This window comes from Pleurodeles waltl, chromosome 3_1, assembly GCF_031143425.1.
Source record: "Pleurodeles waltl isolate 20211129_DDA chromosome 3_1, aPleWal1.hap1.20221129, whole genome shotgun sequence".
Taxonomy (NCBI): domain Eukaryota; kingdom Metazoa; phylum Chordata; class Amphibia; order Caudata; family Salamandridae; genus Pleurodeles; species Pleurodeles waltl.
This window is the reverse complement of record NC_090440.1, coordinates 836,483,371-836,506,251: the sequence shown is the minus strand read 5'-3', so window position 1 is coordinate 836,506,251 and position 22,881 is coordinate 836,483,371. Positions and strand designations below refer to the sequence as shown.

The 22,881-nt window shown below is 45.8% G+C and overlaps 1 protein-coding gene across 1 annotated transcript in view; it reads right to left on the bottom strand.

The window, feature by feature from the left end:
* Positions 1–22,639, bottom strand: part of KCNC1 (potassium voltage-gated channel subfamily C member 1) — a 372,893-nt gene extending 350,254 nt beyond the window's left edge. Inside the window, exon 1 of the mRNA XM_069223748.1 lies at positions 19,984–22,639. Coding sequence (XP_069079849.1) covers positions 19,984–20,556 — 573 coding nt within the window. The 5' untranslated portion in view covers positions 20,557–22,639. The remainder of the gene's footprint in view (positions 1–19,983) is intronic.
* Positions 22,640–22,881: the final 242 nt, after the last annotated feature.

The following is a 22,881-nucleotide window of genomic DNA, read 5'->3' as shown; positions in this document are numbered from 1 at the left end:
GCTGATTGAGAGAAGGGCTGAGTTACATCAATACATTGATTATACTGGGATTTTATATGCATAAAATTTAGTACTTGGTCTTGCATATAGTTAAATAAACTTTTTGAACTTATCCTTCTACGTGTGACAATGAATACTACAGATATCAATGACCTTGTGTTATGGACACTGATCTAAGGAAGACCAAACCTGGAAGGAGACTTCAGTATTAGCACACTGTCGCACACCTAATCAACCCAAGATTAGAGCATAACTAATAAGACCAGGCAAGCTCATTCAAGGTCAGTGTCACATGCACTAGGACACTGGAATATTTCCAATTGGGTAGCTGCACTCTGGTCAATGATTGTCAAAGATAGACCAAGTCTCTTTTTTCACTATAATGTTTGGTGATGTCCATGCACATGCAAGGCAATCTTTACGTCTGAGACCACAATGTGATACAATCTTCACCACGAGCCAAACCAGTTACCATCTCTTAGGTCTTTCACCTTAACCTTTAAAACAGAATTACCTTCTACATACAGTGAAGAAATGTTTATTTTTGTGGGTATTAACATTCTTGGTCTTTTATTTAATAAGTTTACCAAATTTTCAGAGCCCTCCTAAATTTTCAAACTCCAGGTGCCCGATTCTCAAACTGCATTTTCTGATACACAAAGTAGTAGTAGTATGGTAATACTACTTACTTATTGCAAAGTGCAAATAACAAAGCTACAGTTGAAACTCTCCATCCCCATCTTGCCTATATTTTCTGTGGAGTGATCTCTGCCCATGTAAACATAGTAGTAAATGTTTGAGGGACTGAGAGATTGGTAGGAAAATGGGAAAAATCCACTACTCAATAGGAGGAGGTTGGGAAGAGACAAGGAGGTTTTTTTTGTGAGGGGCAAGGAGGTGTTTAAAGAAGGACATTCTAATGAAAACACCCACACACAGAAGAGTAGGGCCATTGCTATTCACAAACTACACTTCCAAGCTTACTTCTGGTCTAAAGATGAGAAGACAGTGGTAAACGTATTCCAGCCCAGCTTTGGAATAGGTTTTGCCTCACACATGTCCACTGACAGGTACTGTAGCCCATCCTATAAAAGAAAATGGTGGCAGGGATGTATATATGTGTATATTCACTGAAAAAACAAAGATTAAAATGACTTTATAGTTAGATGAAAATGTCAGTTAAAATATGCTGTTTTAAATGTACAAAACTACTGAAAGTCACCAGTTATAGTTATGTCTAGTCACTATAACTTGTGCCCTAAGATATCTATAACTGGTGCTCTCACCACACACCGGTTTTGTCATCAATAATTCCATTGCAAATGGTGCAGTGATATTAGCATTAATGTCATAGAAGATATCACGATTGATGTAATGTGTGGGTTAATTAGCACTGCATGTCTAGTTTTTTAATAATGTTGCTGGGGGCTGCAGAACTTCCTGCAGCCCCCCACAATATGAAAAAAAATGGTGGAGGCTCTGCCCTTTCTAGAGACATCACCACAAGCCCTCAGAGGGCATTAAGAGGCACCCCTTGAAAGAGCAGTGAATACTAAATGAGGGGTTCCTGCTGCTCATGTATTATTTACTCTTTTTAAAAAAGAGTTCCCTGGGTGGGAATGGGTAAGGGGTACGTATCCCCCCTCCCGCACCTTCACGGGCCCATTGGACCCCATCCCCTGTGGCTTTGTTCATTATTTAGGGTCAGGGGGCATGTAATCTCACCTCCCCCAGCAACTTTGGGCCCAGGGACCCCACCCCTGGGGCTTTTATTTTTTTAATAAGGGGATGTGCGGCCCTCATTTCCCTTATAGAATATTCGGGCCCAGTGCATGGGGTCCCTGGGGGCACTTTACGGCATGCGTTGGTGGGGCTGCACTCCCCTTCACCTTATTATTAACTTGGCCCTGGGGGACGGATTACTCAGGGCCTATTTGAGCCACTGGGGGTGCCACATGCCCCCTCCCCTTATTAAGTAAGCCCTGGGGGATGGCGTCCCTAGGGCCCCTTTCCAATAAATTTAACACAACATCCCCTCGGACCCTGGCTCACCGGGGGGTTAACTACAAGTGTGGGAGCCTGGATTGAAAGATCCTCTGTGAAATTACTGAAAACGTTTTTCTAAAAAACGTTTTTGACCCCAGACGGGGATCCTCTGGGACCCCACCACAAGGTCTAGGTGCCGCCTTATTTTTTTTAACTTTCCTAAAATGGCTGCCTCCATATTGTTGATGTGGTGGCAGCCAATACTATCTCACCATGGGATCTGTTGGCCTCACAGACTCACAGCTCCTATCAGTGGTGTAATGAAACTTGAGTAGCCCCCCTGCAAAGTACATAGAGTGGGCATCCTCCAACCTTACTCTGGAGCTCTCAAGCCAGGGTACTGTGCCGCAGGGGTCCCCTGGAGCTTGGGGTACCCCTGCACTGTGGCGGCAGTGGGAGCCTTTGTTACACCACTGGATCATAGATAGATAGATCGATAGATAGATGGTTAGTTAGATAGAAAGATGGATAACATAATAGGCTACCAAATTGCAAAATAGGGTTTGTAAATTAAAAAAGGTTGCAAACGGCCCGATTCACGAAGGCACAAAAAAGCTATTTACATTTGGTCCTAGACCCTCTGGTGTATGGGCAACCCTATGACTGTGTTGTGTGATTTACAAGAAATTCTATAGACTGGAAATTCTCCAATATGCCAAACTGCTACCATGGTGAAAATCATTTTGGTGAAAGACTGTAATTTTCATCAAAGACATCCACCAGACTCAGCACCGAATCCAGGGCCTGGAGTCAAACATTATCTTACAAAAATGTTCCAAAATAGGGAATAGAAAGGTCAATAAGTAAAAAAGCTAGAAAATTGAAAATTTACTGTTTCAAAAAATGGTTGTGGTGGTCTGTCTTCTAATTCTACTGTAACTGGAGTACCAGAGGAAAGGAGGAGGAGACAAGTTGTAGATGCATGATGAAAAAGAAGGTAATTTGAAGTGGCAAATGGAAAGTGGGGTAAAAGTGGAGTTAGATGTAAGTGGGAAAATGGCATCTGCAAAAGAAAGAGACTGTGAGAAATGGGGAGGGGTTGAAAAATAAAAGGGTGAAGGTTTAGTCAATGGCAGACATGGGAGGACAGGGAGAAATATGAGGGGCAGTATTGAAGGTTGAGTGGTTAAAGTTTATGAAATTGTTAATGACGTTAATGGTTTGCAAAACAAAGAAAATGAGGAAGGGACTGAGAGAGTGAGAAGGAAGGAGGAGGCAAAAGAAAGAAAAGTGGTATGATGGAGAGAACCTGAAGAGGATTTCCCCATCCAGAAATACTTGTTTAAGGTATTGTTGGGCAGTTTGCCCAAGAAGGAAGATGCAAGTAAGCCTTTTTATCCTTTTTTTTTTAATTAAAGGCTTTCCGCAGATTGGAGTCTACACCTTGATAAATGCCATTGATCCTCTAAGTTTTTTGAGAATCAATTTCATGGAACATTTTAAGCAGAACAGGGTTCAATGAGGGACCAAGTCAAATCAGAGATTAAATGTCTGACACATTGTAAACTGGATAGATGTATGACTTATAGTAAGGTTGTGGGGGATTTGAGATGGGAAAAGGTGTGGATTTGCATTGTGAGAGTAAAGACTAAGGGCCTAATTTAGATGCAGGCGGTATTACCGCAAAGCTGCATCGGTGGCAGGCCCGAAAAGACCATCACATCACCGGTCTCCCCCCTGTGATATTTAGATGTTAGCGAATGGCAAACAAACTACTGCAGTTGTGGTTTCCCATTGCTGGCCGATTGGACTCCAACGTCGTCAGGCTGGCACTGTACTGCCGACCTGATTTATATGTTCCCCCTGTGATGGCAGCGGTTTAGAGATGGGAGGGGAGAGTCCCATTGGATATATGTGTTGATATAGATGTGCTGCATACAATGTATGCAATAACCTATATCAACACATATTCCAACCTCAAGAAAAAAAAGTAAAAACATACTTACATATATGTTGACGGTTGGGTCGCATTCATCGGTAAAGTGTCACCCCTTTGTGTACATGTCCCATGTACTGGTCACCTTTGTGTTCGGCGACGACGGGGTCAGTGTCCTTTGTGCTCAAGTGTCAGAAGCATTAGCAGGGGTCCTCCAGTTGTGTTCCTGTGGAAAAGGTAAAAGAAAAGGGGGAAAAGGAGGGTTTTCCCCCCCTTTCTCCCTCAATCTACCAGACTGGGGTTGGAGGTTTCCTCGCCACACTTGGCCTGGCGGAAAGGCAGATTGGAATCTGCTCGGCAGGGACGTGGCTGCATTCCCATCGTCAGTCACTGTTTCCCACTACTCTGTCAATGCGGGAACCCAAATCTGGGGGAGTTGGCAGCACTGTGTTGGTCTTTCGTCGATGGTCCCACCAGCATCTAAATAGAGTGAGCAGACCACCAAGCCTGCTGGTGGGAAATCTGACGAAAAAGAGACTGCAGGACAGCTACCGCCAACATCTAAATCAGACCCTCAGCCACAGAAACGGAATTTTAACTTCATAAGAAGGGACGCATAAAATTGGGGGCTTTTCTTAAAGTATTATGTGACTACTTTAATAAACAGGACATTGCACACCTGAAAGTTGAGAGATGTTGTCTTTTGGAGAAGCTGAGATTTTAAATGGTGGAGGGTGATCTATTGTTCAGTCCAGGTACCATGACCCGCAGGTGTCTGATGTTCAAATGTGATGATAAATACATTTGTCAGTAATGCATTTATGTTAGTTGGTCTCAGTTGCACTGTATAAATATTTAATACGACAGGAGATAGATCGCTAAGCCAAAGGATGTTTAGCTGTTGAATTCCTTATTATTATTATTTATTTATGTATTTATTAAGGTATTTTATAAAGCATTACACAAAGCCTTTCAGTTGCTTCGCAGCATTGATAGTGAGAAAAAAGTCTGATTTTGAAGGTAGAAGATGCCATTTCATTGTATACAGAAAATGCATGGCCTGTTACTTCTGCATCTCACCAGGCCTGCATTTCTGACCTTGATCAAATCACCTAATTTGGAGGCAGCAGCAGAGGCAGAGGAGCTGTACTGGGGTGGGCAACAGACGCTGGCCAGGAGGTCAGGGGTGTTGTATAATTTTCTTAAAGAATGAGTTACTTAGAGTATATTTTAATGCGCCCCTCCACCCTCTCTACGTAGCCCTTGAGGTGTCTTGCCCTCAAATAGAAAATACATGTCTCACAAAACCCTGAAGTAGCCTGTGATTCGAAGATAAAAGTCCTTGCTTGATTTGTACCCTTATATCACTATCAGAACTAGCAAGTTCAACCTGTGACAACCTAAAAAGGGTTGAAGTTGCTAATGACTGATTTAACCTTATTTTAACACCTGCTTCAGAAAGCATCAAGTCTGAACGTTGAACTCGCAGTTTTTACATGAGCCCTCCCCCAAGAAGCTTTGAATAACCCAGGTGAGTGCGGAATTGCGAGCCTCATTGCCAAATTGACTACCAGAATCAGCCGAGTTTGCTCTTCCCCCGCCCCCATGCAAAGATTGTTGTGGAATACCAACAGAATCGTTTCTGTGATCCTTAATTCTTGAAATGCTAGTAAGATGCTCCCCAGAGCAATACTTATTTAAGCAATGTATTGAGACTGTTGAGCAAAACGAAATAATAATACAGTTTCAAAGAAGCACAAAGATCACATGCTATTGGCAAATATCCCAACAGGTCCAATATGAGACGAGAAGAAGCAGGCTAAACTGTAGAATGTATGTTTATTGCACAAGCGAAGGACCCCGCCGATGAGTATCTGCGGTCAGAAAAGCACGGCCCATATCTTCCCTGTACCTTCCGTTGTTTATTGATAAGTACACCATTAGATTCTAGCATTTAGTACAGCACTTTCTACAGCTTCATCAATCAGTGCAGCCTGGGGCAAAACAACGAATTATGAAAAGGGTCCTCCTATCAAAGTGATGCTATTTATCAAAGACAAAACTTTATTGGGAACCCCACCCCCTATCCAAATCTTCCATTAGCGGATCAAAGGTGGTTACACAGAACTAATAGACTCAGGGCTCACTCAGTAGAACTACCCCACAGGTTACACAGAAGCGCAGGTTCTTTCTTCAAAGAACAGAGCTACCCATCAGGGGCACGAGGCCCAGGGGCTAAGACCAGACCTAAAATGGTGGTACTGCCCTTCGGCTTGCACAGATCTTGTGGCCATTCATTTTAGAGAGCAGAGCTAGCCTTTGGGTTATAGAGACCCGACTGCTGTCTATAACTCAGGTTTCACACGCCAAAAGGAGTCATGCCTCTCACAGCAGAGCTACCCCACCAGTGGCAAAGACTGTACATGTACAAGCTTTGGCTTCAGACAGCAGAGTTCTCAATTAGCTTACACACACACCAAACTCTTGTTTACTTTTCACAGTCAACAGAATTTACATTTTTAGGACTAGCACAGCAGAGCTACCCCGTAGGTGACGCAGACCACACAAGCTCACAACTCAATTTCACGGGGTTTGAACTGAAATAGAAGTGTTAATTTGATACCCAGATCTGACAATCCCCAGATTGCTTATTATAATCTTACTATTGATTGTCTATGTAAACAAAGTATGCAACAAATGAGTGAGTTTCTTAGAATAATACCGAGGACGATAGAAGCGAGATATTCCTGAAATGAAACAAAACCCCTTGATTTCTAGTCCACCCTGAATTCTACCTTGCACATTCTCCAATGGATAAACATTTGGGACTTTCTATATTCACAAGACACTTCATTGTTTTAATCTCTACTATGAGCATGTCTAATTAATACGTAGTATTTTATTACTAAGGCTTTATGCACGAACTCTCTCTAATGAAGTAATAATTTCAAGTATAATTACAATGTAAAATAAACCCAGGGGTATCCAGCTGCTAGCACAGACACAACAATACAAAACTCCTTAAATAACTACACAAAGGCCCAGACTTACTATGATTTTTCATCAGGGTTGCATCACTTTTGTGGTGCAGCCCCAAAGCAAAATGTGTTTTGGTGTTTACTAAGCCAGGAAAAGTCGATTTGCATGGCTCTGTGTGGTTCAGTAAAAACAAAGTAATGCAACGCTATGCATAGTGCTGTCTTGCGTTGCTTTGCGTCAGGTAGGCATGACATGGGTGGAGAATGGGCATTCACATGCATCCACCCATGTATTTTGAAGCAAACCCAGATTTTCAAAGATTTGTGGACCTGGGTTTGCACCAAAATGGTGCACCTTCCCGAAAGAGGTGTAATGAGGAGAAATATCTTTATTTCTCCTTGTTCTTTCCTATTCCCACAGGTGCTGCATTCTACAGTACCCGTACACGGAAATCGGAACATGCTTTTAAGGGTTGTTTTTAAGCAGGAAAGTATTTCTTCCTGCATAAAAACAATCCTTGCCATAACATAGGCACCTTTGCACCATGGTGCAAGAGGGCCTGCGTTGGTGCTAGGCAGCCTCAAGTGCACTAACGCAGGGAGAGATCTGAAAAACACCATAGCTGAGTAGATTTAGCATTTTTTCAGCTCTCTCACATTCATGCTATGCAGCACATCAGTGAAATGTTGCCTACTGACCTGCATTGCATGAATGTTTGATAAATATGCCCCAAAAGCTAGCGTTTTTAGACTGCCTCAAAATATGCTTTGTTTTTGGCTTCCATCAGATCCACTTGGAATTCGTTATATCATTTGCTCCTGCAGAATTGTTCCTTTCAAGCTCTTTACTGACATTCAGACACCTTGAGTTAGCCTATCCTCTGATATGCCACATAGGAGGTCATTCCAACCGCGGCGGGCGGCGGTAGCCGCCCGCCATGCGGTTACCGCCGAATGACCGCACCGCGGTAAAAAGACCGCGGCGGTCATTCTGGCTTTCCCGCTGGGCCGGTGGGCGACCGGCAAAAGGCCGCCCGCCGGCCCAGCGGGAAAGCCCCAGCAACGATGAAGCCGGCTCCGAATGGAGCCGGCGGAGTTGCTGGTGTGCGACTGGTGCAGTTGCACCCGTCGCGATTTTCAGTGTCTGCTTTGCAGACACTCAAAATCATTATGGGGCCCTGTGAGGGGGCCCCTGCACTGCCCATGCCAGTGGCATGGGCAGTGCAGGGGCCCCCAGGGGCTCCACGACACCCGTTCCCGCCATCCTGTTCCTGGCGGTATTTACCGCCAGGACCAGCATGGCGGGAAGGGGGTCGGAATCCCCATGGCGGTGCTGCAAGCAGCGCCGCCATGGCGGATTCCTTGGGCCAGGGGTAAACCGGCGGGAAACCGCCGGTTGCCCTTTTCTGACCGCGGCTTTACCGCCGCGGTCAGAATGGCCCTGGAAGCACCGCCAGCCTGTTGGCGGTGCTTCCGCGGTCCCCGGCACTGGCGGTCATGGACCGCCAGGGTCGGAATGACCCCCATAGTGTCTCAAAAAGTAGGAGTAAAGTCTAGTTTGCCAGTGGTCTTAACCCATTCTGGTCAACAGTCTTCGGTAACATTAATAATGCATGACATTTCTCTTCACTGGTGACTGGAAGCCAGTGGACTGGCTACAGTGTGCGGCTGACTTGTTCATAATGATTAAATCCGAGCCACAACTTGAGCTATGTAATACTGACTTTTTTTTAAGTTGTCCATTATCTTTTTTGATGCTCCCACAAATATGTGCTCCAACAGTACACTCTGGATCCTATGATGACCCATGCATGTATTGGTCTCTGGTCCTCAGACATAAATTATCCACCCATATCCATCAGGACAGCCCTAAAACTGCTCCTGTTTATGAAGGAGTTGAAGATTCACCTCTCTAAAGAACACTACATCAGAACACATTAATTATCACGCCCCAGCTCCCTCTCCCATCACTCCTTTACTTTATGCTTGTCTTTGACTTTGTACACCTCTCCGCTTTCTTTTGGCTAGAAACAACATATGCATACATACATGTATACATTATTTAATTTTAGTCAGCAAATGGATGCAATAACAACTCATTTCATAAAATGGGTGATCTGTTCCGTTAACACATAGATACCTTTCAAAAAGTAGACCTATGGTCTTCACTATATTTGACAATCCTATTTCTGTATCATTCAGCTTTCATATGTTGTGAGTCTCAGTTTCTTCCCTGTGGCTCCAGAGCCTTATAGCAGCAGTTCAGTCTTGTTGAAATTAAGTAACTCATTCCACCATTAATTTAGAGCCAGCTCTTGTGCATCAGGCTAGGGAGCTCATTCACTCTGTTCCATAGGGAGGTTGAGTCAGTTTTAAAATCACAACTAATCAGACTCACCAGTTATGAATCATCAGACTAAATACAAAAACCAAACCCATGCCTCCAGTAAGTCACATAGAGGTACTATAGAGACAATGAAAAGTATGAGATTAGAAGGGAGACCTGAGGAATCTCATAGGTACGGCGGGTGCCACATCATTCAGACCTAGAAGCACCGACCAGGAAGAAATTACTCAAAACACTATGGGAGAGGGCTGAGAACCCAGCAACGTGTTGGAAATAGTTCAGGAGAATGTTAGGGTCAACAATATTGAAGGTGACAGAGAGTTTGAGTAGCATGAAAACTCAACCTGACCCCTTCTGGTGTCTGCAGCCTACAAAAGTAATTCCTGGACATCCATCAGGGTTGAGTCAGTACTCCCAGGACCCCAAACCCTAACTGTACTCCTAGAAGCCTGAACACTAACTGTGCATCAAAAGCCTCAAGATGAATGATCAGTTTTGTAGCTACCATGTCGATGATCCTGAATGATATATCTGAAAAAATAATTTCACAATCAGCGCCATATATTTTACGTGTCTACAAATTAAAAGGCCATTGCTGGCCACTAAAATACTGCAAACGGTAGTGAGACTATGCTTTTTGTGTTGTAGTCTTTTTATTCATTTCTAAGTAAAGCGATATATTACTTGCATGAAAACATTAAAAAGAATTCAGAGAAACTATACGAGTGAGTTTTAAATAGAAAATGCACCATATTTAGTGAGTTGGAAGAAATTTAGTGGCAAAGATGATGCTTCACAAATTGAGAGCTCACGAGCCAAAATAAGAACAATAACATCTAAATGCAATTAACTGCTCCATTGTTAACTTCGGTGTACAGATGTCGATTTGTAAAGCTTAATGTGGATCTGCTCAATGCAGTATTGATTAGCAATTTACTATTAATTAGCCACATTCAGTCTCCAGCCCTAGAAGGCATCTGCAATGTATTATCTCTTTACAATACAGTTTGATCATTACAGTGCGGGTGCTTTCAACGAGCGACCCAACACCTTTGTATTTCCTCATGGTGACTTAAACACTGCAACAGATTTGCTTCGATTGAATACCAATTCATTCATTTTCACTGTAGGTCAAGAAAAGTGGCATGGACCTGTTATATAGGACAGGCAGAAGGGAGCACTGTGACTGGGAATCAAGGATAAATCTGTTGGCCACATAGGGTCTTCACTGTTAGAGGAGATGTTTCATTGCCTGCTTGCATCTGCCAGACTTATTTTCGGTTCATATATGTGTCTCTTAAACTGATCGCCCTTTCTATGCTAGGTTCAATTAGAACATGTTTCCCTAGATCACTACATGACCACTACCCTAGGTGTTTTCTCGACAGCATTGCAGCCTGGTGGAAGCACAGCAGTCACACAGTCAGCTTCAACAACGCTCTGTGTACAGTAACCACCTTTGTGCCGGTACCTGGAAAACTAAATGAATCAGAAGCTGAAGTGTAGGGGAAACATTGTTTCAGCCAGGCTCCATTCATTCATTTTTCTGTCACACTTCTTGCCACAAGTGAATTCATCTCCAATACGAGCACAAGAGGCATGGCAAAGTCCATGCAGCATATTTTCAGTTCTAACACAATTTCAGACAGGTGTCGTCGTAACAAAGTGTGACTGATAGTGAGTTCCATGGCTTGAACGAAGAAATGACAGGGCATCACCTCCTCTTGGTATGCCACTAATCTCCCACCCTTCTCTTATGGGTTTACCCAGTGCTTAAAATGGAAAAATTAAAGTGCAGATACTCTGTGCCAGAGTACCTGCTTGTTTCTGAGAAGTGCCGGTACTCTCCAATTAAAAGTATTACATTTTTCTTGAGATGTGCCGGTACTCTCCCTCTCAAAATAAAAAAGTGGCAGTTCTCAGTACCGGACAGTACCGGCTCATTTAAAGCACTGGGTTTACCGCCACGTCTCATGCAGAACATGGAGAAGATTTGCAATCATTTGTCAGGAATATCCCCTCACTCATTACAGGCTTACCTTGCAATTATTTATTAATTGCTTACACACACGCAGGTCCCACTGTAATAGAACTCCTCAGCCCTTAATTTGTATTGATGACCGTTTGCTCCCACTTCTAACATAGTTTTCAAATTTCCTGTCAACTGTGAGTACCCAGTACCAATCAATTCCATGATTTCAGGCCATTCCTACATTTTTTCCTTCAGTTCAAATGAATCTAGCCCGCAAGATGTATTCAAAACACCAGCCTGGTCTATACAGTATCCACCAGCAGCTCATCGTCCTTAGCCTGTGAAGTCACAGGCCGTTGATACGTGACATTATCATTCCTCAAGCCATGCATTTAGTTATCTGACGATATGCACATTGCATACATTCATAGTCAGCATCATTACTCTTTCACAGCACGCTCTTATATTTCACGCCCATCAACCGTCTGCAGGAAGACAATTTCTGCAGAAGGGCAATCACCTGCAGGCATCGGTTGAACTAAGGATCTCTGTTCATATGGAAGCATGGGTTTTTTGGGGTGTTTCTTTATTCCTTAGAAGCAGGGAGTACCTTAACCAGGAGAGGCCACCAAACATTGTGCTTGATTTAGTGTGAATGACTAAACACAGCCGAGTTTGAGAATGTTGCCGGTTAATATGCTATGATGCTATATTGTGCCAGGGAGGGTATTCTGACACTGAGCAGGTATGAGTCTAACCACACCTAGTGGGAATACTGGAAAAGACAGATCTTTAGTTTCTTGTGGAACTCAAGAAGTGAGGTTGAGGCTCTTGTGTGTGTAACAGAGGAGGGATGTGTGTATAGCCACGGTACAAGGCTCCTCAATGATCCTCGTACTTTACTCTGTATTGCTTCAGGAATGTAATCCTTTCACCATTAATGAGGAAGCAGTTTACCTAGCTATAGCCATCAGGATATCTAGGTTAGTTTAAATCTCACTGATGCCATCTGTTTGCTCTGTAAGTTACTTGTTCAAATCATATTCTTCCATGGTTTGCTAAACTGATTTATATTATAATAGGTAATTGTAAAACTTGCAATTTACAATGATTGGAAACTGCAAAGGGTGGTAGCAAGCTCTACATAAGGCAGGGCATTGTTATTATCATGCCAAGCGGATTCACAAGCTTCAGTCAGGTAGACGGTACGTAGGAGGACAGGCCTTCCTATAATCAGCTTCTCTGGTTTGCAAAACAGATGGGGTTGAAAATTTTATGCAGACAAGAGGTGGAAGAGTATGCACCTCGCTCGAGTAACCTGTCGCTGTTAACAAAGGCACAATAGATGGAGTTCACCTTTGGGGAGATCACAGGTATATGAAGATGTTCCACATGCCCTGCCACCCCTCCTAAGATAGCACAGTAATCTACCCCCAATATTGTCGAGAACTATTTTATCACATCTTTATAAACAGGCAATGGCACTTTGTGTAACAAAACTTATGGTTTCAGTCTTTCGATACAGGTAGGGGTCTACGAGATGCAGCCAAGAAAGAGCTGTTGGGTAAAAAGCCTACATTGACCTGGAGATTATCCTAATAAGTGGTAACATTTCATGGATATGTTGAGTGGCTACAATTTCAGGGACATGAAGAAGTTGTGTAAAAACTTAGCTGATGTGAAATAAACCCAACGTTTGATCATGTTGCGTGTAGCTCTTCAACGCCATTTGTGGGTTAGAATTAATATGGACAAGGGTGGGACCAGGATAGGGAAGCCATTAAACCCCTCCCCCAGTGCACAAGTGACACTGTCTTACCTACTGTAAAAATTAAATTTTATAAAAATGAAAAAACACACCTCTCACTACAACATTGATGCCTTGCATAATAGAAATCGATGACTTTGTGATTAGGAAGTTAAGCAAATTATGACTAGGATAATGGCAAACATGCTAGCAAAAGGCATTCATAAAAACAAAGTCATGATACTGGGTAGAAGCAGAAACTAGCCTTATGATGAGTGATGCTGGGACCTTGCACATTGTAAGCGAAATCTCATTTCCTGACCATTTAAAAATTAAGTCTGTTTACCAAAGGTCATGATAGCTGTGCAAACTCCAATATGCCAGAGTTACAAAGACTAAATAAGGCCTTCGAGGAAATACTCGATTGAACCATTCCTACGTGCTTATTTGGCCAATATGAAGCCTATTTTTTTAACACTACAAAGCCAGCATCTGGAACACTGCTGTGGTGCTGCTGTGATCAGCTTCTAGGGCCACATTAAGATTGGATTTGGGGTTATCATCCATGAGAAGCCTGATTGACAGTATAGTCCTAACCTATGGGACTCTGCTGTATGGCAGTAGTACTAGAACTTTCTCCAAACTCTGCCTTGAGGAGATCACAAGCAAGGATTATGGTGATATTTTTGGAATGGAAATTAAGGGAAAATTTCCAAGCAAACGTTGATCTATAAACCTTGATTCACAACATCTTTCATAATGTTTGTTAGAAAATGATAGTCAAATAAACAAATGTGTCTCTAGCTACTGTGGAGGTCTTCAAATCAATGTGGGAAATATGCGCTCTCAAACTCTGTACTAGCTAAAAGCTATTTGCAACATGAAAAGTATTTAACTAATAAATCTAAAGCTCACTCATAAAAGTGACGGTTCAGATTTTGATTAAGAATTGGGGTTTGACTACATTCTCTCAAGAACAGTGGATATGTTGACACATAGGGACTTCTTTACATACACCCCATCATATGCTACATTTCGGGCTAGCCCTTTCTGTGTGGTCATCCCCAAAGTTTTTGCCTTCACCCTCCTGTTGTCTGAATCCGTTTTTGTTGGCTTGTAGGATTCTGCACACTTTGCCACTAAATAGTGCTAAAGTACTTTAAACGAGGTAAGATCGACTTACATACAACTGGCACGCTTTATTTACTAGTATGACCCTAGTAAAGAGGTACTAAATGTGCCCATGGCCTGTACATTAATGGCTACTAGTTAGCCAGCAGCCCTTATTGTGCCACCCACTTGAGTAGCCTTTTAAACATGTCTCAGGCCTGCCATTGCAGCCTGTGTGTGTGCAGTTGTGAGCTTCCATTTCATTTAGACCTGGCAAAATAAACCTTTTGCCAGGCTTAAACCTTCCTTTTTAATACATATGTCACCCCTAGTGTAGGACCTAAACAGCCCATAGGGCAGGGTGCACTGTATTTAAAAAGTTGAACATGTACTTTTAAGTTTTACTTGTCATAGTAGTGAAAACGCTTAAATTAGTTTTTCATTACTGCAAGCTTACTTCTCCCATACGATAACATTGGGTTTCCTTAATACATTTAACAAGTATTTACTTTTGATTGGGAACATGTAAATATTTCATATTTAGTTTGGTGTCTGAGGAATTGTAGTTAAAATCCTCTTTAATAGTAAAGTCGAATGGATTTCAAGTTACAATTTCAAAAATGGCACTTTTAGAAAGTTGCCATTTTCCAACCCTTATTAGTTAGTGCCTGCAGCCTGTTCCTGGTCATCAAAGTCATCACATGATGGTGTAGTTGGCAGTTGGACTTTGTTTATTCCTCCCAGACAGCCACACATTAGAGGGATTAGGTGTGCTTGGATGAGCCATTAACTGGCAGAATGGAGGGGGCGGAGCAGAGCACAGCCTCGCTTGCAACTGAATAGGCTGTGCCTTTCCTTCACATAAAGAACTTGTCACCACTGCATTGTTCATGCAACCAACTTGGATTCAGTGGAGGCAGGACACCTCAAGAATTTTAAAGGAAAACCACCAGAACCTTCTCCTACTTCAAAGTGGGTGCCAGTTATAAATATTGGACCCTCAGGTCTAAAGCTTTAATACACTCCTGCATCTGTGAATACTCCAGATTAAGGACTGTTGTGCTGCTTTGCTGCCTGCTGCCCTGCTTGCTGAGAAGGAAGACTGGACCTGCACCCTTCATTCCAGGCTGGAGTGACTCTGAGGATGAGCCAGATGAGCTCTTGTTCTGAGGTACAGGGACATAATAAGCTGCAGAGGCTCCTTGCAAGTGCCCATCTGACGTGCTGCTTGGACCTGCAGCTGGGTCTGTAACTGTACCCACAACTGGACTTGCCTGAGCCCTGCTGGCCTCTGTTGTAGCGAGTTCCTGGTTCCCAAGTGGTACCCATAAGGTCCTGAACCCTTGATGTGTCCTCAGTTGTTTTCCCCTGAAATTTGTGGCTGTTTGCAAATGAGAACAGGCCCATTTGCACTAAGATCTTGCCACCCACACCACCCGCAAATGTGAACTTATGGCAAGCCTGACTCTGCACCACAGCAATCGCTAATGATATTCGGCAGGGCTAGATCTGCATCTAAGCTACAGCATCAACAGCTTGTGGTGACCACCAATGTCAAGCTCCAGTAATGACCGTCCTTGTTGCCTCACAGGATATTCATGCTAGAGCAGCCGTCTGTGACGGGCGGCCTGCTCTTTGCGCTACTTTAACAACCATCCAAGATGCTGTTCCTGCTCCTTGTGGCCCCTTCTACTGTGAATACAACTCTTTGCACTGGATGTTGAAGGTAACTCTTTCAGCACAACTAACCTGTCCCTCTTTCTGGCCTGTGATACATTTCAATCAGCCTAAAATTGTGACTTTCACCTGGTCTTGCACGACTAGATAGCTGCTAGTGGTGCTGTGAGCTTTTAGGTTCTTTACTTATATTAAATCTTTAAAAGTGCATTTCTCTGGTTCTACCTTTTGGACACTTATCATTTTGGTGTCAAATAGTTTATTAAGTTTAGTTCTATTTGTCTAAATGGGTACAGGATTTTTCCTGTGTTGTGTTTTCACTGTTTACTGTTTGAAGCATTGCATGACTACTTTCCACATTTCCTCTAGATAAAGCCTCACTGATTTTGTCAAGCTACAAGAGGGTTCGATACAGGTAAATTTGCGGTTTGCTTGGGTTTCACTGTGAGAGGAATTGCTGCTGCTTGAGCATGGTTTCACCCCCTCAACCAGTAACCCAATTTCCAACCCTATCAGTGTGCTCAACAGTGATGTAACACGCGATTTGAGACAGGGGTCGGAAGCGGGAACGCTGCCATAGGTCATTTCGTGGAAGAAAAGGACTGATCAGAGATATATGTTGTAGCACAGATCTCAATTAGTCAAAGAAAAGGAAGCGGTAAATTATGTGGACTGCTACCAGCTCATGGGATTTTTGTCTTTACTGTTAGTATTTGTTTAATACAACTTTCTGAAAAGAAACCTGCAATACTACAGAAATTAATCTTGCTGCTGAGGGTTATACTAGTTGTAAAAATGTTGTGCTACTAAGACACATGCTTGGGCTGCAGGTGAGGCCCTATATCAAAAGAGAGGGCCTTTAAGAACTAGGGACAGCTGAAGGAAGAAGGGCTAAGAAGATATTAGAACACTTCAGACACTGAGAGCATGATTTTCAAAATTAAAAAGGGGGAAACAGAAAGACAAACATTGGAGACCTGTACAAAGCATTATTGGCCCTGAGCTACTCCTCTGCCTTTGATGGTACCTTTACCATTTAATGTTCTAATTAGTGTTTTTGAAGTAACAGCCAGTGGTGAAACTAGGGCAATTTTTAAAGAAGAAAAAAATTCAGGACTGGAAAAATGCATTCCTGGTCATGGAGGATATTTCTCTGAGTGTGCAAACTTTGAGCAGCTGGGGGAGCCTGAGAGCATTTGCTTGCTCTCAGAAGCTTTTGCACATTATCACAGACTGAGTAAGTACATTTTTTTTGTTTTAGGTAACCAGCAAGAGAATGGTGTTAGAGGGTAGGAGGGTTCCCCATTCATCGTCATAAGGCTGTTGTATCAATTTTAAACCTCAAAGGAACATCGCAGGCAGATTGAACAGAGAAAAGTTATGTAAGATAGGCCGGCTGCTCTCTACATCCTCATTTCTAATGACATCACAATCAGTTGTGCTTAATTATTTAGCTACTAGTGGAGGTGGATGTAGAACATTTGGGCCTGATTTAGAGTTTGGCAGATGAGGTTACTCTGTCACAAATGTGAGGGATATCCTGTTCACCATATTACAATTCAGTTATATCCTATGGCGCATTTAATACGGCAGATGGGAAAGCCATCACATTTGGGATGGAGTAACCCGTCTGCTGAACTCTAAATTAGGCCCTTTATGTACCCTCTCCCATGCTTCACTCTCAAAGCTTGGGGCAAGATATTATGCACAAGAGCTAAATTTGTGGCAGGGTTGCCGTTGGTGGGTATTGGAATTCATTTTTAGGACCAGGACTTATTTTTTATCATCAGACTTTGACCCAGAGTAAAAAAGAGATACACAGAAAAAGGCGAAAGAGTGATGAGAAAGTTAGGAAATTAGTGACAAATGGAGAAAACAGGAGTGAAAAATATCCTGCAGGTGTGAAACTAAGAGACATTTGGGCCCATATCTATACTTTTTTAGCACTGCATTTGCGCCGCTTTTTGATGCAAAAGAGGCACAAACTTACAAAATACAATTGTATTTTGTAAGTTTGCGCCGCTTTTGCATAACAAAATGACGCAAATGCGGCGCTAAAAAGATATAAATATGGGCCTAAGTGTTGGGTGATAGAAGAAAGAAACCTGAGCTGAAATTAAGAGTAGACAGCTTAGTTATGGAGCTACCTTGGCCTACAATAGAGGAAGAGGCAGGTACCCAAGAAAAACTTTGGGCACTTATTTTGTTTTCATAAATTAAACACTGCTTCACGGGAGGAGCATATTTAGTGAGCAAAGTGGCCAGATCTGCAAACTGCAAGTAGACAGTAGGTACAGGAAGACGTATGCCAATAATTCCGATTCTTTGCTCTGAAGACCCTGTTACACTTTCCCATTAACAAGGAAAAGCACATTAATTCACAGAGCAGGTCGACTTGGTGACGCAGATGCATACATGCACCTTGAGTTTATCCTATTTGCCAGAGATTTTAGCAGTTTTATAAAGTGTCTGGTTTGTATTGAGACTGATTTGTATATTGCTGGTCCCTTTCTATAATGACACCGCGGAGCTAAAAGCGCTGTAATGCGGTCAAGAACGATCACCAGAGGCTCAGATTAATTTTGCGCTGTTCTTTTGAGAAGTGCCACAATCTCCCATCAGAAGTGTTTTGCCTGTGCTGCAAGTACTATGCTGTTCTATATATTACAGACTCTTCCAATAACGAATGCAATTGAAGCAATTTAACGACCTCACAAGAACGCCAGGCTCAGGCTTTGACAGGGTTGCCAGGATTTTAACGTGACCTTCACATCACATTAGATGTCGGCAGTGAGCCTTTAACTCGCAAAGACTCGTGCCCTTTATGAACTTGGTGCATTGAATGATTCTAACATTGACAGAGTGACTAGGCTGCAGCTGCAGGGTTCGCGCGCGTTCAGGGAGCGGAGATAAATCAGCCTGTGATGTCATCTCAGTCTTCCATCTGAGAGCCGAAGTCGTCATCACAGGTTCACCTGGACAAGGAAGGGCAGGCAGGCTCAATCAAGCCGAGCAGGTGGGCCATTGAGCCCGCAACACGTGCACTGAGGACGTGCCTCCCTCGCGCACCGAAATGAAGGGCCTGCAGATTGAAACACCGGAAGCGCACAACCGATGTCAAGGGCAGGAAGCTCAGGCACGGAAGAATGCTGCCCTTGGGCATTGCAACCGCACAAACACTCCCCAGTAACAAGGGCACAGCGGGCACTAAAGAACCACGAGCTCTGGACATCACAACCTCATAAATACTGCCCCAAAATCAAGGGCATAGTGCTCGCTAAAGGACCATATACTCTGGGCATCACAGCCACACACAACTCCCCAACTAGTCAGGGCACAACGGGGACTAAAATGACACGAGCTCTGTGCATCAAAACCTAACAGACACTAACTGCCCCAATAACATGGGCAGCGTAGGAACCAGAGGAACGATGGCCCTGCGAATCACAACCGCATATATACTGCCCTAATAACAAGGGCACTAAAGGACCCTGAGGCCCGGGCATCACAACAGCACAAACACTGCCCCAATAACAAGGGCACAACGGGCACTGGAGAAACAAGGGCCCTGGGCATCACGGTTTCACAAATATAACACTGAGCCAATAACAAGGGCAGAGAGGGCAGGGAAGAAAAACAACCCAGGACACCACAACCCCACAAATACTGCTCCATTAACAAGGGCAGGGTGGGCACTGGATGAACACTGGCCCAGGGCATTCCAACTTTAAAGATGTTGTGTCTGTATCAAGGATAGATCGGGTGCATGAAAAAGAATGACCTGTACAGTGCAATCTCACGGTCCCTGTCCCAGGCCCATTGTGCCAAAGGCTCAATGCCCACGGAGCCTTAGGCACCACCACCTCACAAACATTACTCCATTGACAGGGACGTCACAGACAGGCACATAATATCTAGGGCTCCGGGCACTGGAAAACTGACTTCTGGCCATCACCGCCTCACCAAACCTGCCATTCACTGGCTCGCCGGGAGTAGTAAGCTCCATATAAATGACCTTACAGTACAAGGGTAGAGCTGGCGACAATGTGCACGTGGCTCTGGATCTCACCCTCGCACAGACATGGTCCCAGAGACAAGGGGAGGGCTGAGCCACCTCACAAACACTGCCCCAGTAACAAGGACAGGGCGGGCCCTGAAGGCAAGCGCGGCCCTGGGCCCCACACCCCTTCCTCACTCCCAGAGGCAGGGCTGCTTCTCCGTTGTACTTACCCTTGCGAACCTGGACGAGTAGGGGTCCTCGAAGAGCGCCCAAATGCGCGGCTGCCAGCGGCGCCACACGCCCCCAGGCTTGCCGTCGGGGGAGTCGCTCATGGCCAGGCGCTTGGTCATCTCTAGGTCCTCGTCGCCCATGTCGGCCGAGTCCCCGGTGCAGTCGGCGTCGCCGTCGTCACCACCCGTGTCCGGGGGCCCCCCGCCGAAGCTGTCGAGGGCCTCCTCGGCGTCGCGGTGCTGGCGGTAGGTCATCCAGCAGCAGGGCTCCACGTCCGTCTCGTCGATGCCCCAGAAAGCCAGCTCCTCCTCGTAGAGCGGCCCGCACACGTCGGCCGGGCAGTGCAGCTTGCCCGTGCGGTAGTAGTTGAGGATGTGCGCGAAGACAGCCGGGTGGCGGTCGAAGAAGAACTCGCCCATGCGTGGGTCATAGTCGAAGTGTCCGTGGGCGTCGGGCTCGGCCAGCCATGCCAGCCTGGTGCCGGGCAAGGTGCGCAGGGTGCTGCGGTAAGTCTGGTGCCGGGTGCCCCCCACATTGATGGTGATGCGCTCGCTCTCCTCGCCCTGGCCCATGGCGCCCTCCCCTAGGCATGGTGCGGGGGAGCCGGGGCGGGCATTGGAGCAGCGGTGCCCGGCGCCGAGCTCATCCCGGGGGTAACCTCGGCATCCAGATGCGCCTGGGTATGGACGGATGGGGCTGTAGGGATCCGTGAGGGCGCGCTGAGCCTCCTGCCCCCGGGCTCGGTCGCACAGGGAGCCCCGGGAGGTGGCGCTGTCCGCTCTCGGGGTGCTGAGCGCCGACTGCACCGTGGCCGGGGTGCCGAGGACGACACTGTCACAGAGCAGCTGTCCCTGAGAGGCTCCTATATTGTCCCCGTGTGGGGCTGCCTGGGCAGCATGGGGGGCAGTGTTCACCTGGGCCGCGGCTCGCAGGGGTGCTGATAACTGAGAGCTACCTTTGGCTCATTACATCTCTTTCTCGGTCCTTTGTCCAGAGATCTGCTTCTTGTTGGCGTAAGTGGATCTCCTCCTCCCCACTAATGCCCGTAGATCTCTTTCTCCTTGGCGTAGGTAGATCTCCGCTTCCCTCCTTTTAGCTAGATAGCTGCTTCTCCTCGCAGATAATATCAGTGGGGGGTGTACCCTGCGGTGCTAGATCCGGAGATCTGCTTCTCGATCGCGTCAGTGGCTCTCCTCTTTTCTACTCTTATCCAGGAATCTGCTACTTCTCAGCCCCAGTGGCTCTCCTGCGCCCTCTTATCCGGAGATCCTTTTATCTTTGCTTTATGTCGGTGGTCAGTCCGACCCTTTCCCCTGTTATCAGGGCTGCTAGATTCGCAGGTCTGCCGTTCCTTGGGTCTTCAGCGGATCTCCTTGGAAATCCTCCTACGTGAGATCCTCTTTCCGTTGGCGTTCGGGCATTTGGGTTTATCCTGCCTGCCTCTTGCTGTCGGAGGTGCCGAGTCCTTCTCTTGTTATTAGTGCTACAGTGGCCTGCGATTGTCTTCAGTGTCGCTGTCCGTGGTACTGAATACAGTCCCTTCCACCTGTTTCTTTTCCCTCGCTCTGTAGATAGCGGGTCTTCTCCCCTCTCTCTGTGGAGCCCGCCTCTACCTCCGTTCACCAGCAGATGCACCCGGTTGTGCTGCCTTTCCCTGCTTCGATCTGTCGTGCTGGATGTTGCGGGGTCCTCTTTCCTTTCCCGCTGTCACTGGGGATGTACCCTCAGGGTGTTGCTCTCCCCTCTCGTTAGAGGGGATGAACTCCGCAGGATCTGCCTGTCCTTCCTCTCTTCACTGAGGGTGAATCCAGTATCCGCTGTCTGTCTCCTGTCATCAGTGGTCTGTATGTAGGCTCTGCCCCTCTCCCGTTGCCAGTGCTGGTGAATCCTACAGGGTCTATCTGTCTCTCCCTCCCCTTCTCACACTGTTGATGAATTCAGCAGGCTCTGCCTCTTCCTCTTCTCTTCAATGAGGGCCACTGGATCGCCAGATCCTGTCCTCCCGTCCAATGAAAGGCGCAGGATCGGGGAGGCTCGGCACCCCCTCCCATCGGCGGCTTAGGTTCACCTCTCTGAGCTTTGCTGTAGATCCCCGTCCCTCCTTCACACAATAGTGGTCGCAGACGTGCTCCACGGGCTGTGCTCTTGTCCCCTTTGCTCATTCGCGGACACTGCTTAGGGCAGATCTGGGGCCATCCGGTCTCCCAGGTGATGCTCAGGTCCTGCAGGTGATGCCTCAGCCTCCGTCTCTCCCAATGACAGGTGCAGCGGCCAAGCCTGGAGGGCATCCAGCCAGGGTTAGTCAATGTGCCCTCCGGGAACCACAGATGTCAGCCTTTGCCACCCCCTCCCCCGCCTTCACCGGCTTGGGCTGGGGTAGATGGGCAGCTGTCTCAGGCGGCGACCCTCCTTGCTGCCATGTCTCTGGGAGAAGAATCCTCCCCCTGCAGTGTGTGTGTCCTTCACCCTCTGCAGGAAGACGTGCAGCGCTTCGCCGGCCGCGGTGGCTGCACCTCACCCCCCAGTACTGCGCTCTCCTAGCCAAGCGATGCCAGGGTGACCTCCTACCCTCGCGCAAACCGAGGGCCCCACCGTGCCTGCCCAGCTGTTGGCCCGGCACACGGGGGTGACCTGTTCTCCCAGTGCCCCCACTGCGCAGGCGCCGCAAACATCAACTTTCTAGGCTAATAACCAACCAGATAATTCAGGTCAAGACTCGAGCCCCTTCATCATGCAACCCCGTAAATGCAGATTAAAACCTCACATCTACGAATTGATTAAACCTACGCCCATTACCAAAATAATCTTGTGTTGTAAATTGCATGAGAACACGAGCAGGAGTCGCCCCGCATTACGCTTTTTTGTCAATACCTTACCATTCACCAAGTCTCATTTCT